This window comes from Drosophila ananassae, assembly GCF_017639315.1.
Source record: "Drosophila ananassae strain 14024-0371.13 chromosome 4 unlocalized genomic scaffold, ASM1763931v2 tig00000054, whole genome shotgun sequence".
Taxonomy (NCBI): Eukaryota; Metazoa; Arthropoda; class Insecta; order Diptera; family Drosophilidae; genus Drosophila; species Drosophila ananassae.
Window position 1 is genome coordinate 7,259,173 of NW_025319037.1, and position 13,184 is coordinate 7,272,356.

A 13,184-nucleotide genomic window follows, 5' to 3' on the forward strand; every position below is an offset into this window, starting at 1 on the left:
CCAACTTCCATCCTTCTAACTTAAAAAACAACGAAGTTATGGCATTTCCGATCAATCAGTTATATAGCAGCTATAGGATATAGACGGCCGATCCTTATGAAATTTGGCAGATAAGTTTGCCCAAATTAGAATGCATAGAAAGTCCCATCCTTCTAACTTGAAAAACAACGAAGTTATGGCATTTCCGATCAATCAGTTATATGGCAGCTATAGCATATAGTCGACCGATCTCGGCTGACACTAAAACTGAGACTGAGACTCTAGTTTGCGTAGAAACGGACAGACGGACATATCGACTCAGGAGGTGATCCTGATAAAAAATATCTATCCTTTTTAGGGCCGGAAATGTCTCCTTCAATGCGTTGCACGCTTCTGACAAAAATCTTATTATACCTCTGCAAGGGTATAATAAAGTATAATGGCAATATAAGAAGTCCCATGTCTTAATAAGGAGACTTAGGACTCACAACAAAAAGCTGTTAAAACATATAACGAATATAAATAATACCCTGCCTAGGTTTATTTCCTGTGAACACCTTTTCAGGGGCGTAACAACACCATTTGTTCAAAAATAAAAGACAAGGTATGTATTAATTCCCAAATATTTTTCTCCTACTCCTCGCTTAAACTATCTCGGATCTATTCCCGCGATTTGAGCGAACCGTCCCTCGGTCGGTTGGAAGGGAGGTGGGATGTACGTATGCAGTGGGAACCGCGCAAATAAAGTAGACAAACCGACTCTGCCGAACCTCGGCTGCTGCTAATCTTTTGATCTCTCTTATGAATTAGAAGTCAAAACTGCTGTCTGCAAATCTTAAGGTTGGCTGTTCGATTTCCAGTAAAGAATGCTGTGATATGAGATATATTTTTTGACTATTATTTATTTATTAATTTTGCAGTCTTAATTTAACATGATTCAATTATTATTTTAACGAGAAAATACACAAACTAACAGATTTTTTAAAGCCATACCATGGCCCTCGCGGGATGGCTAGCACTGTGGACGGCAGTCCACGAGGTATCCACTATATATAGTTGACAAATAAACATTTTATTAAACATTAACATACAGGTGGGACTACAATTACAGCAACGGGATCATCGACAGTGGTAAACAGCTACTCAACAATTCCAAGGACAAATGCTTCAAAAACATCAAATGCAATAGAAGCACTTATCGCCTCACTGTAACAATGCCTCATGACTCAAGCCTATGACATTTACGAAAAACAACTAATAAAAATTCTTTGAAACCAGAACTCAATAGCCTGCGACGACAACAACAGCGACAGCACAGGCCCCGCAAAGACCACACGTCATTCTGGGCGCAAGCTTTGGGAGGGCGTGTGTATTGGCACCAACCTGGAACGGTGATCGGGGATGGAAGGGAGGACGAGCGGTCGGTCGGTTGAGCCAAGCAGCCGGTGAGATTCACCCTTTTGTAATCTTTAACGAAATTTGTTGCGAGCCAAAGTTAGCAGAATCAGTTCGTTACAACTTTGGCATCGCTAGCAACAGCCATATCGAGGTGATTCAATGAGCACAATCAAAAGTTCTAAGGACTTTAACCTCAGTACCCTGGTACATCCGATGGTACATCAGCAATCAGAGATGTTAACCTTCCTTAGTAAAGGAAAAAAAGATGCAACTACAAGTCAAATATAAAACCGAATTGTCAACTCACTTAAACAATGTAGCATGCGCTTTCTGCAAAACTAGAAACCACACCCGCGTAAAAAGAAATGACCCACCAGCCCAGTATCGAATAAGGCCACACTTCAACTAAATAGCCCTATTAATCAAGTAAATTTACGGACATACAATTTTATTACATGTTCCCTACAGAGAAGATTCGACAAAAAAAAGAAATAATACTAAAAACAAGAAAGGAAAGCTAACTTCGGGCGGAGCGGAAGTTTATCTACCCTTGCAGTTGAGTCGCAATCCGCCACGCATCTTATATTATTAGATATATAGCGGATCGTATATAGTTTACCGATCCTTATGAAATTTGGCATATCGAATTATTTTGCCCAAAGAGGAACCCCCATTGAAACTCCCATCCTTCTAACTTGAAAAACAACGAAGTTATAGCATTTCCGATCAATCAGTTATATGGCATCTATAGGATATAGTCGGCCGATCCTTATGAAACTCGACAAACCAGATTTTTTTTCCAAAATAGAATCTGTACCAAATCCCATCTTTCTAACTAAAAAAACACCAAAGTTATGCCCATTTCGATCGTTCTATGACAGCTATAGGATATAGTCGGCCGATCCTTATGAAATTTTGTACATAAGATATTTTGGTCAAATTTAACATGTGTGGAAAGTCCCAACCCTCTAACTTCGGTTTCTACGCAAACTAGTCTCTCAGTTTTAAAGCTATCGAGTTGAAACTTTCCATACGTCCTTCTTTTCCTTGCAAGTCGACTATATACTATAGCTGCCATATAACTGATTGATCGCAATTGGCATAACTTTGGTGTTTTTTAATTTATAAAGATGGGACTTGGTACAGATCCGATTTGCTGAATTTCATAAGGATCGGCCGACTGTATCCAATAGCTGCTATATAACTGAAAGATTGGAATTGGCATAACTTTGGAGTCTTTTAAGCTAGAATGATGGGATTTTCTACGGATTCCATTTGGGACTATATAATCCGATTTGCCAAATTTTATAAGGATCGGCCGACTATATCCTATAACCGCCATAAGACTGAACGATCTGAAATGGCACAACCTTTACCTTAACTGCAAGGGTTTATCAACTTCGGCTCCGCCCGAAGTTAGATTTAATGTCTTGTTTTATCTTAAAACTAACAAATTCGTTTGTGTTCCGTGGTGTATAACTTATAAATGGCATAAAGTTGTAAAAAGGTAAAAACGCACATCCGATTACGATAATGAAAATGATATTTTGGAAATATATTTAGAGGAAGAGGAATCTGATTAAACTGTATATTATTTATAATAAAAATATACAAATTTAAAAAAATTATAAGTGGCTTGCAGCAATTTTACAACTTTATTTTATTAAAAGGGCCATGTCAAGTGATAAATCTAATCACAAAGGCCAGTTTTTTTATATGCGGCGTGGGGGCTCTATGAAGACAATGGTCCGATTCAAAAAGCAACAAAAACCGAAAAAACACATTAATCTTAATAAAAATTTCAAGTTTGTATCTTTAAAACTAGAGTTTATGAAAAAAGAATCTAATTTTTTTCCACTGTTCGACACTTTTGCATGTTTTGTAAAAAAAAACTAAACTCAATCAAATCCAGTGGTCCAGTGGGTAAAAATGGTTCGATTTGAGTGAATTTTGTGCTACATTTTATTTTTGACGTGGCGTTTATTTTGTGCTATATTTTGTTTTACACAAACTGAATCGGCGTGTCTATCAGGGGAGTGTACATGCCAAATCTGATAGCTCTGACTAACGAATTCTCTGAGAGAATTCCAAAATTCTTCAAGCCAATATTAGAGTCGCAATATAAATGTTGAAGTCTCTTCTAACCATCGGCCGATTTAATGGAAATTTGTTTTCAAAATATAAATTAGCCAAAATTTTAAACAAACTTGATCTGCGTGGATATTAAAGAAGTCAACATTTAAAATCTTGCTCTATTTCTTATAAACTCTAAGATCCTCGCGCTTATACAGACAAACGGAGAAAGGCACGGCACGAATTAGCGGATGGTATTCCAAATTTAACTTCAAGGGAAGAGGTCAATCCAAATGTTTTCAATCCTCTATATCCTCATTAAAATTTAATTCCTATTCAAAACTACCATAGAAATCTTTTTCATTGCCGAAGTATTCTCAACCACTTTTGGTCAATAAGATTTCCAAAAGTTCATGTAAAAGGAAATTTTTTTTGCTTGCATTATTTTCACAGTTATGTTCCCAATAGTATTAATTTAAAATAAGAAAGGAAAGCTTACTTCGAGAGGAGCCGAAGTTGATATACCCTTGCAGGTGAGTCGCAGTCCGCTAAGTGGCGACACGCATCTTATATTATTAAATATATAGCGGATCGTATATAGTGCGCCGATCCTTATGAATTTGACAGATCGTATACGTTTGCCCAAATTAGAATGCACAGAAAGTCCCATCCTTCTAACTTGAAAAACAACGAAGTTATGGCATTTCCGAATATTCAGTTATATGGCAGCTATAGGATATAGTCGACCGATCCCGGCCGTTCCGACTTATGTACTGCCTGCAAAGAAAATAAGGTGTGTGCAAAGTTTCAACTCGATAGCTTTAAAACTGAGAGACTAGTTGGCGTAGAAACAGACAGACAGACGGACATGCTTATATCGACTCAGGAGGTGATCCTCATCAAGAATAGATATTTCTTTTATAGGGACGGAGACGCCTCCTTCACTGCGTTGCACACTTTTGACCAAAATTATAATAACCTCTGCAAGGGTATAAAAACAAAGGAAAGCTAACTTCGGGCGAAGTCGAAGTTGATATATCCTTGCAGTTAAGTAGCAGAATATATTATATATATTTATACCCTTAAACAGATGATCCGTTGGACCGTAGTTCCATAGGCCAATAATCGAAAAACTATCGTTCCATTCTTCAAGCAGAACCAAAGAGCACCATTTAATTTTAATAGTCCATTTAAGCTCTGGTTATAAATTTCTAAAATTTAAGCTCACTTTAAATGCATATCACGACTTTAAAAGTAAAAGTAATCAATAAGAAATTTTCCAAAATTTTAATCGATTTTGAAAATGATGCTATCTAATTTATATTCTCAAAAAAAGTTACTTTGTAAGTTACTTATGTAGATGTACTTATTTGCATAACCTCCCCTTTTCCATACCATAACAAATATCATAAATGAAACGCTCTCATCAAGAATCATCATTTATGCGCTGCAGCAGAATTTTTGGCGTTAATATCGCGAGTTATCGAAGTCGTTAACACTGCTCTAGATTAAGTGACTAAATGGCATCCATCAAAATCCAAAGTTTGTAACAACTATTTTGGACAACGGGGTGGCAGTGACCTAACTGATCTGACCCTCTGGCCAACTGATAACTCAATTACATGATCTTGAAACTTTTTCGTGATAAACAGAAGACTTTATCTTAAGTTGCGTTTTAAGTAAAAAAAAAATTAAATAATTATTTTATAAAAATAAATAATTAGAAAAAAACAAGAAAGGAAAGCTAACTTCGGGCGGAGCCGAAGTTGATATACCCTTGCAGTTCAGTCGCAGTCTGCTAGGTGGCGCCACGCATTTTAAATTATTAGATGTATAGCGGATCGTATATAGTCGGCCGATCCTTATGAAATTTGGCATATTGAATTATGTTGCCCAAACAGTAATCTGTACCAAGTCCCAGCTTTCTAAACTTTGCTTTTATTTATTGGATCTTCTCTTAATTTTGATACTAACAATAAGTTTTCAAATCTTAACATTAACATTTAACTAACAGTAGACTAAGACTGCATTCTGGTTGCGCGTTCCTCAAGACGGTCGCTGGGTGGGTAGGTCATTGCGACGAAGTCGTGATTGGTTGCTCAACCTTGTTAGACCTCTCGCCAGGTGGTTAGGGTGCGACAATAGCTTGCTAAAGTACTTTTCCATCTGTTCTGCGATCACATCTTTGACTGGAAGAATGTTTAAGTGTTTAAGTATGTTTTCGTTGCGAACGTACCACGGTGCCCCGGTGATTGTTCTCAAGATCTTCGACTGAGCTCGCTGGACTATGTCAATATTGCTATTGCTGGCATTCCCCCATAACTGGGAGCCGTACATCCATATAGGTTTGAGTACCGAGTTATACAGCAGGACTTTATATTCAAGGCAAAGGGGAGACCGAGCGTTGATAAGCCAATGAAGGCTGCTGGCTTTTAGCTTTAGGTGGGTTCTTTTAGCTTCTATGTGCCGACGCCATGTGAGTCTTCTATCGAGGTGTACTCCTAGATATGTTACCTCGTTTGCTTGCGGGAGTAGGGTGTTGTTTAGCGTAAGGGGCGGGCAGTTTTGCCTATTCAAGGTGAACGTAACGTGCTTGCATTTTTGTTCGTTTACTTTAATTCGCCAGTCTGATAGCCATTTTTCAACATCCACCAGATGAAGAGCTAGCTGCGCAGTTGCTTGCATCGGGCATTTTGAGCGGCTAAGAATAGCTGTATCATCAGCAAACGTAGATGTTGTTAGTCGTGTGCTTGTCGGGATGTCTGCTGTGTAGAAAACATATAATGTTGGTCCGAGTACACTTCCTTGAGGAACTCCGGCTCCAACAGTGAATTCGTCAGATATATCTGTGTTGCACTTCACAGCAAATTTTCTGTCGTAAAGGTAAGACTCTAAGAGCTTGTGGGTATTACAAGGGAGCATTGTCTTGATCTTGTACATTAGACCTTCTAGCCAGACTCTATCAAATGCTTGAGAGACATCTAGAAATATTGCGGTACAGTACTCGCGTTTTTCGAATGCATTCCGAATTTCTGCTGTTATCCGGTTGACCTGCTCAATTGTACCGTGCTTTTCACGAAACCCAAACTGATGTGACGGGATTCCTTCCTGGATCCTTAGGTATGTGTTTATTCGAGTCAGAATGCATTTCTCAAAGAGTTTAGATAAGCATGAAAGTAGGCTTATAGGTCTATACGACGTGGGAATTGTGTGGTCTTTTCCCGGCTTTGCTATCATTATTATAATTGACTTTTTCCATCTCGCTGGAAAGTGGCCAAGTTTTGCGATGGCATTGAAGAGCTGGGTGATAGTGCAGACGGCGCAATATGGAAGCTCAATGATCATTTTGGGAGTTATGAGGTCGCAGCCTGGTGATTTTTTCGAATTTAGTTGGTTTTTGCGATTTCGTTTGGGCGAAACTCGATTGGTTCATGTTGAAGCTGAGGCTCATATGGTAAAGTCGGCAAAGTAAAGGCACTAGTGGCCGGATTTGGTTGGAAGATATTTTTAAGGTGATTGGCAAACGTGCTGGCTCTGTCTGCATCGCTGCGCGCCCAGCCTCCTGTGGGATTTCTAATAGGCATCACGGATTCTTTCGGTGAGCTTAGAGTTGGGTGAGCTCTCCATAGTGAGTGTTTTGTACTAGAAGTTGACAATTGCTCTATATAGCGGCGGTGGACATAATCTTCTTCTTGCTGTAGGGCTTTAGTAAGTTGACGTGAGGCATGTCTAAAGCTTTGCTTAGTAGATGGCGATCTGTGGAATTGCCACTCGCGACGTGAACGCCGCTTTTTGAGGACAAGCTGTTCGATTTGTAGATTTGTCTTTTTATTGCTTTGTGTATATATAGTTTGCGATGTTGAGGCTCGAGCTGCAGAGACGAGTACAGACTCAAGTGAATTAACAAAGCTGTCTACGTTGGCTTCATCGTGGAGATGAGGACTTAGCTCAATGTGTGAGCTGATATATTTTCTGTACTTAACCCAATTGGTTTTCTGTGAGGTCAATTTTAATGGTTGTTCCAATGTTCCTGGATGTCGCAGTAGAATAAACAGGACAGGCGAGTGATCAGATGAGAGATCCGATAAGCAATTGGCGCTTATCAGATTTTTAGGGATGTTTTTGGTAATCGCAAAGTCTATTAAATCTGGTAGTTTCCTTGGGTCTGCCGGCCAGTATGTTGGTGTGCCAGAAGAAACATAGTCGAGCTTGTTCTTGGCTTTGATAATTGCATTATAGAGCTGCTTCCCTTTTGGTGTCACGAGACGGGATCCCCAGTGTGTGTGCTTGGCATTGTAGTCTCCTGCTGCTATGAAGTGGTCTCCAAGTGTGTTGAAAAACTGCATAAACTCATCTTCAGCTATATTGAAGCGAGGGGGGCAGTATACGGCGGCTAGTGTAAGTTGGTTGCCAGTATTTAGTTGTATATTTATAGATGTGGCCTGTAGGTAGTTTTTAGCAAATTTGTTTTGATAATGGTGCTTTATGCGGCTTCTGATTAGAATTCCAGTCCCACCATGTGCTTTACCATCTGGATGATTTTTTCCGTAGAATGAATATCCTCGTAGTTGAAAATTGTATTTGTTTGTAAGGTGTGTTTCCGAAAGCAGCATTACATTGATATGATTGTCGAGTAGGAATTGAGCTAACTCTAGTTTATGTTGCGAAACGCCGTTAGCGTTCCACGTAGATATCCGTAGGAAAGCCATTATTTGGATTGTTGTGAAACCAGCATTTGAATCAATAGATTTTGGTTTCGCATTAAATCTTTCATAGTTGTGCGCATAAACGACATAAATTCCGTCAGGCTTTGTTGTAGGCTGCATATCATAGCTTCAAAGTTGCTTTTTGGCTGCTCTGTTGGTTGATGTTGCTGAGCCGTGTTCGGTTCTTGATATGCTGATTGCAGAAATGAGATTCTTGAGGCAGGTGTCGCCGGTCCTGATTTTAAGGCACTTGCGTATGTCACGTTTTTGTCAACGTTAATGGGTCCTAGTGAGGATCTGGCTGCAGTCGAGAAGAAGACTTCAGGGTTTGATCTGGACGCCGTGAACTGTCCATTTTGGGTGCGGGCAGCTATTCCTTTCTGGTGGATGCGACTTTTCAGCTCTTTATAGACTGGGCATCCTCTATAATTAGCAGTGTGATTGCCACCGCAGTTGCCGCACTTTTTCGAGTTGCTGTCATCTTTGCTCGCTGGGCAGTGTGCGGAGTCATGAAGCTCTCCGCAAACTACACACACCGGGCGCAGTTTACAGTATGACCTTGTATGGCCATATTCCTGGCAGTTCGCACATTGTACCGGGCCATTGCGTTTGTGCGGTTCCTCAACTGTAATTCTGCGGTGCAGCAGGTACTGAAGATTGTATATTGGGTGCACTTCGTATTTCTTCAGGAGCTTGGTTTCTGGTTCGAGCTCAACCTTAAAGAGTGGCTGCGGCTTTCTATCCCTGTTAAGGATATTAAGGACTGTCTTGGCGCTGAAACCCTTCTTTTTTATCTCCGCAGGCGTTACTTCGGGCTCTATGCCCTTAAGTACGACTTGCAGGCCCTTGCTGCTTTTTAGCTGATACGTGTAAAAGTTCTTTTTATTCTCGGTTAGATATTTTGATAATACTCTGTAGTTATCTTCAGACTTCATTTGAACTTTTGTTTCTTGAATGTTGCCCTTTACAAGGGGTATTATGTGGAAGTTATCCTTACCAATAAGCTCAATAATTTTGTTGACAAGAACATTGGAACTTTTTTCGCGTATATAGATAGGCGGAGGTTTTGGCTTCCTTTTCTCAACTTCAGTGGATTCGCCCGCCTCCACCTTATCGGCGTCTGCCAAGATTTTAAATCGGTTTGAGTTAATGGGCGTTTCTTTTGCTGCTAGGCTAGCATTGCCACGGGTTATTTTGCGTTTGGAGTTGAGGGGGCTCAGCTTCCTTTTGATTTGGATGTAGCAATCCATGCCAGTCTGCACAGCCGGCTTAATATAGTCCTTGTTTTTGTTTTGGTTTTCGGGCAGCGCGGACGTATTACTATTTGCGCTGCTAGCTGATGACGTCGTTAAACGCGCTGTCGATACAGTTGCGGTTGTTGTTGTTGTTACTGTTGACGTTGTCAAAGAAATTGAGGTGCTAGTTACTGCTCTCTTTGGCTGCAGAGACATCGATGGTATCGAGGGGAAGCAGGAACGCGCTCTCTCGCTCTCTACGTTTAAGAATTCGGTCAATTTGGGGGTAATGGACCGCGCTTGATCAGAGCTTGCATGGTTTTCGGTTGCTTTAAAAGAGAAGTACGCGTTGTTTCTTTGTACTGAGAGCCGTCTGTCGTCTTGCTCACGTTGACGTTGTGTGCGAACGTCGTTTAAGCTCATTGCAGTCGAGATTGATTTAGTTCGAGTTTTAAGAGTTGTGTTTTATATTAATTAATTAATTAATTAATCAATATAAACATTAGCGATTTCATCGCAAAAAGCGTCTTTTCGCGTTATTGTAGATTTCTTAGACCAGTCACTACACTTTTATGATTTTATTGAATATTTTTTCCCGGAGCACAATAAAAAACACGTCTGCATTCGTCGACAGTCACGTCTGTTCCTTCCTTGGTCAAATATAACATGTGTGGAAAGTCCCAACCCTCTAACTTAAAAAACACCAAAGTTATGCATGCATTTCCGATCAATCAGTTATATGGCAGCTATAGGATATAGTCGACCGATCCCGGCCGTTCCGACTTATATACTACCTGCAAAGGAAAGAAGGGTGTGTGCAAAGTTTCAACTCGATAGCTCCAAAACTGAGAGACTAGTTTGCGTAGAAACCGAGAGACAGACAGACAGACAGACGGACAGACGGACATGCTCATATCGACTCAGGAGGTGATCCTGATCAAGAATAAATATACTTTTTAGGGTCGGAAATGTCTCCTTCACTGCGTTGCACACTTTTGACCAAAACTATAATACCCTCTGCAAGGGTATAAAAATGCGATTCCCTAAAAAAAAAATGCTGAATTCTCGCTTCCAGCTTTTTGATAGCGGCCGAATAAAACCAATTGCAATTCCAGTTTATAATTTATTGAGAGCTCATTCTGCGCAATATCACAAAATAGCGGCCCGTCAATAAAGACTCCAAAATATGCAAGAAGAAGAACAGCTTTGGCGCAGAAGCTCTTCCAAAGCTCCCAAAAGCGCATGCGCTACAAATGACAAAAAAGTGTATGCGAATCTGGGAGACAAAAGAGAAGATTAAATGCCGCTACAGCTAAACAAGTTATCAATTTTCTAATTGACTTATCTGGTGACTGCTTAGCCCAACATCCTCCCCCCTATTGAAAGGAAGGCCTTCAATAACAATTCTGGAAGGGCAGCAGGACACATCTTGCAATGGATTATTCCACGGGTTGCGTAGTTGCATTCACAGTAGCACCCAAAATTGGCATATTTCTGGGAATTAATTTTGGCTGAATAAAAGAATCAATCGAAAATACGTAAAGTAGGTCTTATAGCAATACTAAAAGAGTACACAATGTGATTTTTTTAATAATAACAAGAAAGGAAAGCTAACTTTGGGCGGATCCGAAGTTTATATACCCTTGCAGTTGAGTCGCTAAGTGGCGACACGCATCTTATATTATTAGATATATAGCGGATCGTATATAGTCGGCCGATCCTTATGAAATTTGGCTTATCGAATTATTTTGCCCAAAGAGGCACCCATTGGCACCCAACTTCCATCCTTCTAACTTAAAAAACAACGAAGTTATGGCATTTCCGATCAATCAGTTATATGGCAGCTATAGGATATATTCGACCGATCTCGGCTGACACTAAAACTGAGACTGAGACTCTAGTTTGCGTAGAAACAGACAGACGGACATATCGACTCAGGAGGTGATCCTGATCAAGAATATATATACTTTATAGGGTCGGAGATGTCTCCTTCACTGCGTTGCACACTTTTGACCAAAATTATAATACCCTAATTAAAAAATAAGCCAACAATCATAATTTTCAGATCTTAGTTAGTTCTCCTACATGTTTAAAATAATTTATATAGTGATTGCTGTATAATTTACTTACCAATTAAGTCAGAAAGATGCTGAGTTCTAAAGGGCTCAGATACAGGTTGAGCTATAAAAGGTGGAACTGTAATCCTATTATCATTAGAACTCAAGCCAACAAGGCCAACTGCAGCCGGAAACAGTCCAGGTCCTGATGGAATTAAACCCGGGCGAGGTGGAAATTGTAAAAGAGGCAACAATGGTACAATTCCAGTTTCAGTACCTGTATATAAAGGGGTACTGGGCAAAGTACTGGAAACAGAAATAAATTGATCTGATATGGAAATGGCAGATTTTACGTTCTCAAGAACAGGTTTGGCGCAAACCTCATTATTTTCATCAGTAAGATAGTTTGTTCTATTTTTTTTTCTATCTTTTTTATTGTTTGACTTTGGTTTAAAACTTGGCACAATTCCACTTTTGACTTCAATGTTACATAAATTAAGTGGCTCTGTTGATATTGGAATATTTGATTTTTTGGAATTGGTCATTAGATTATCGGACGAAACAATGGGGAGGGTTAATATATTTTTAGCCTTTAATTTTTTTGGTAGGCCACCAGAAGAGTTTGTTGCTATACCAGAACACTCTAGTTGATCTTTGCCTCCCGCCTTTCTACCTCGTTTTTTCGGTTTGGGGGTATTTTTCATCATATCAATTCCCACTTTAACTGGTGCCGCAGGTTGTTCTAAAATACCATGATAAATAAATATAGTTAATAATTGAGATTTCAGTATGCTTTGTGTTTATACCTATTGGTGTTGGTGTTATAGTAGTCCCCGACGGTAGATTTAATATCGAATGACCAGTCAATGGACCAAATAGTACACCCGACGACTCTATTTCATCTTTACGTGCTGTTCGCGGCTTGGAAATTTTTTTAAAAATATCCAATTTACTTCGTTCTGCTTCGCCTACATTTTTTTTAATTGATGGCAAATTTTCCGGTGGATGGGCTTCAATTTTGTGTAGCTCAAAAACTTCCTTCTCATATTTATTTAAATTATTAAATTCATCCTCAACTGAACTGATTTCTTTTTCACTTTTGAAACTTGAAGTGCAATTAGGTTCAACAATAAAAGGTTTTGTAATGGTTTTATTGGACTCTTCGTGTGCTTCACCCTTCTCAAGCACATGAGGCAAATGAGTTTTCAGTTTTTTTTTCTTTTGTCTAGCTTGTTTCTTCAAAAGTTTTTCTAATTGAAAGTTATTAGGTTCGAGCTTCTTGGACTTTTTTAAATGAAATAATTCACAAATTTTAAGCTCATTTTTTATATTTGGACTTTTTTGGAGCATTTTAATAGCTTTAATCTTGGTCTTTTCTATAGTTTTATCATGCAAATTTTTGTTATCTTTTATTTCATTCCTCTGTTTTTTATTCTTTTTAGAAGTTATGATATTTAATTCATTTGATATCGATGCATTATATGGGTCAAAAGCTAGCAAAACATCAGTATTAACTGTATTGGCTATTATTGATGTGTGTCCAAATGTTTCATATGCTGGCAGTGGTTGATGAGAGGTTATTTCTCCTAAGAACAATAATGATTCGTTAACGAATGTATTCGGTTTTCTAGAAGATTCAGCCGAGGGGACCACCAATAATGAAACAGGAGGAGCATCTAGACCCATAAATTTTTCTAAACAATATTTTAAGTAAAATATGTAGAACTATTATTCAT

General features: G+C 39.1%; 1 protein-coding gene across 4 annotated transcripts in view; it reads right to left on the reverse strand.

Annotated features, from left to right (window-relative positions):
• Positions 1–13,184, reverse strand: part of LOC6505487 (transcription initiation factor TFIID subunit 3) — a 76,837-nt gene that overhangs the window by 31,914 nt on the left and 31,739 nt on the right. For 3 of the 4 annotated variants that reach the window (XM_032455897.1, XM_032455896.1, XM_032455899.1), the window contains exons 3-4: positions 12,255–13,142; positions 11,522–12,190 (exon numbers count right to left, since the gene is read on the reverse strand). The exons of the other annotated variant lie outside the window; for it this stretch is intronic. In XM_032455897.1, coding sequence (XP_032311788.1) covers positions 11,522–12,190; positions 12,255–13,142 — 1,557 coding nt within the window. The remainder of the gene's footprint in view (positions 1–11,521; positions 12,191–12,254; positions 13,143–13,184) is intronic. 4 annotated transcript variants of the gene reach the window in all.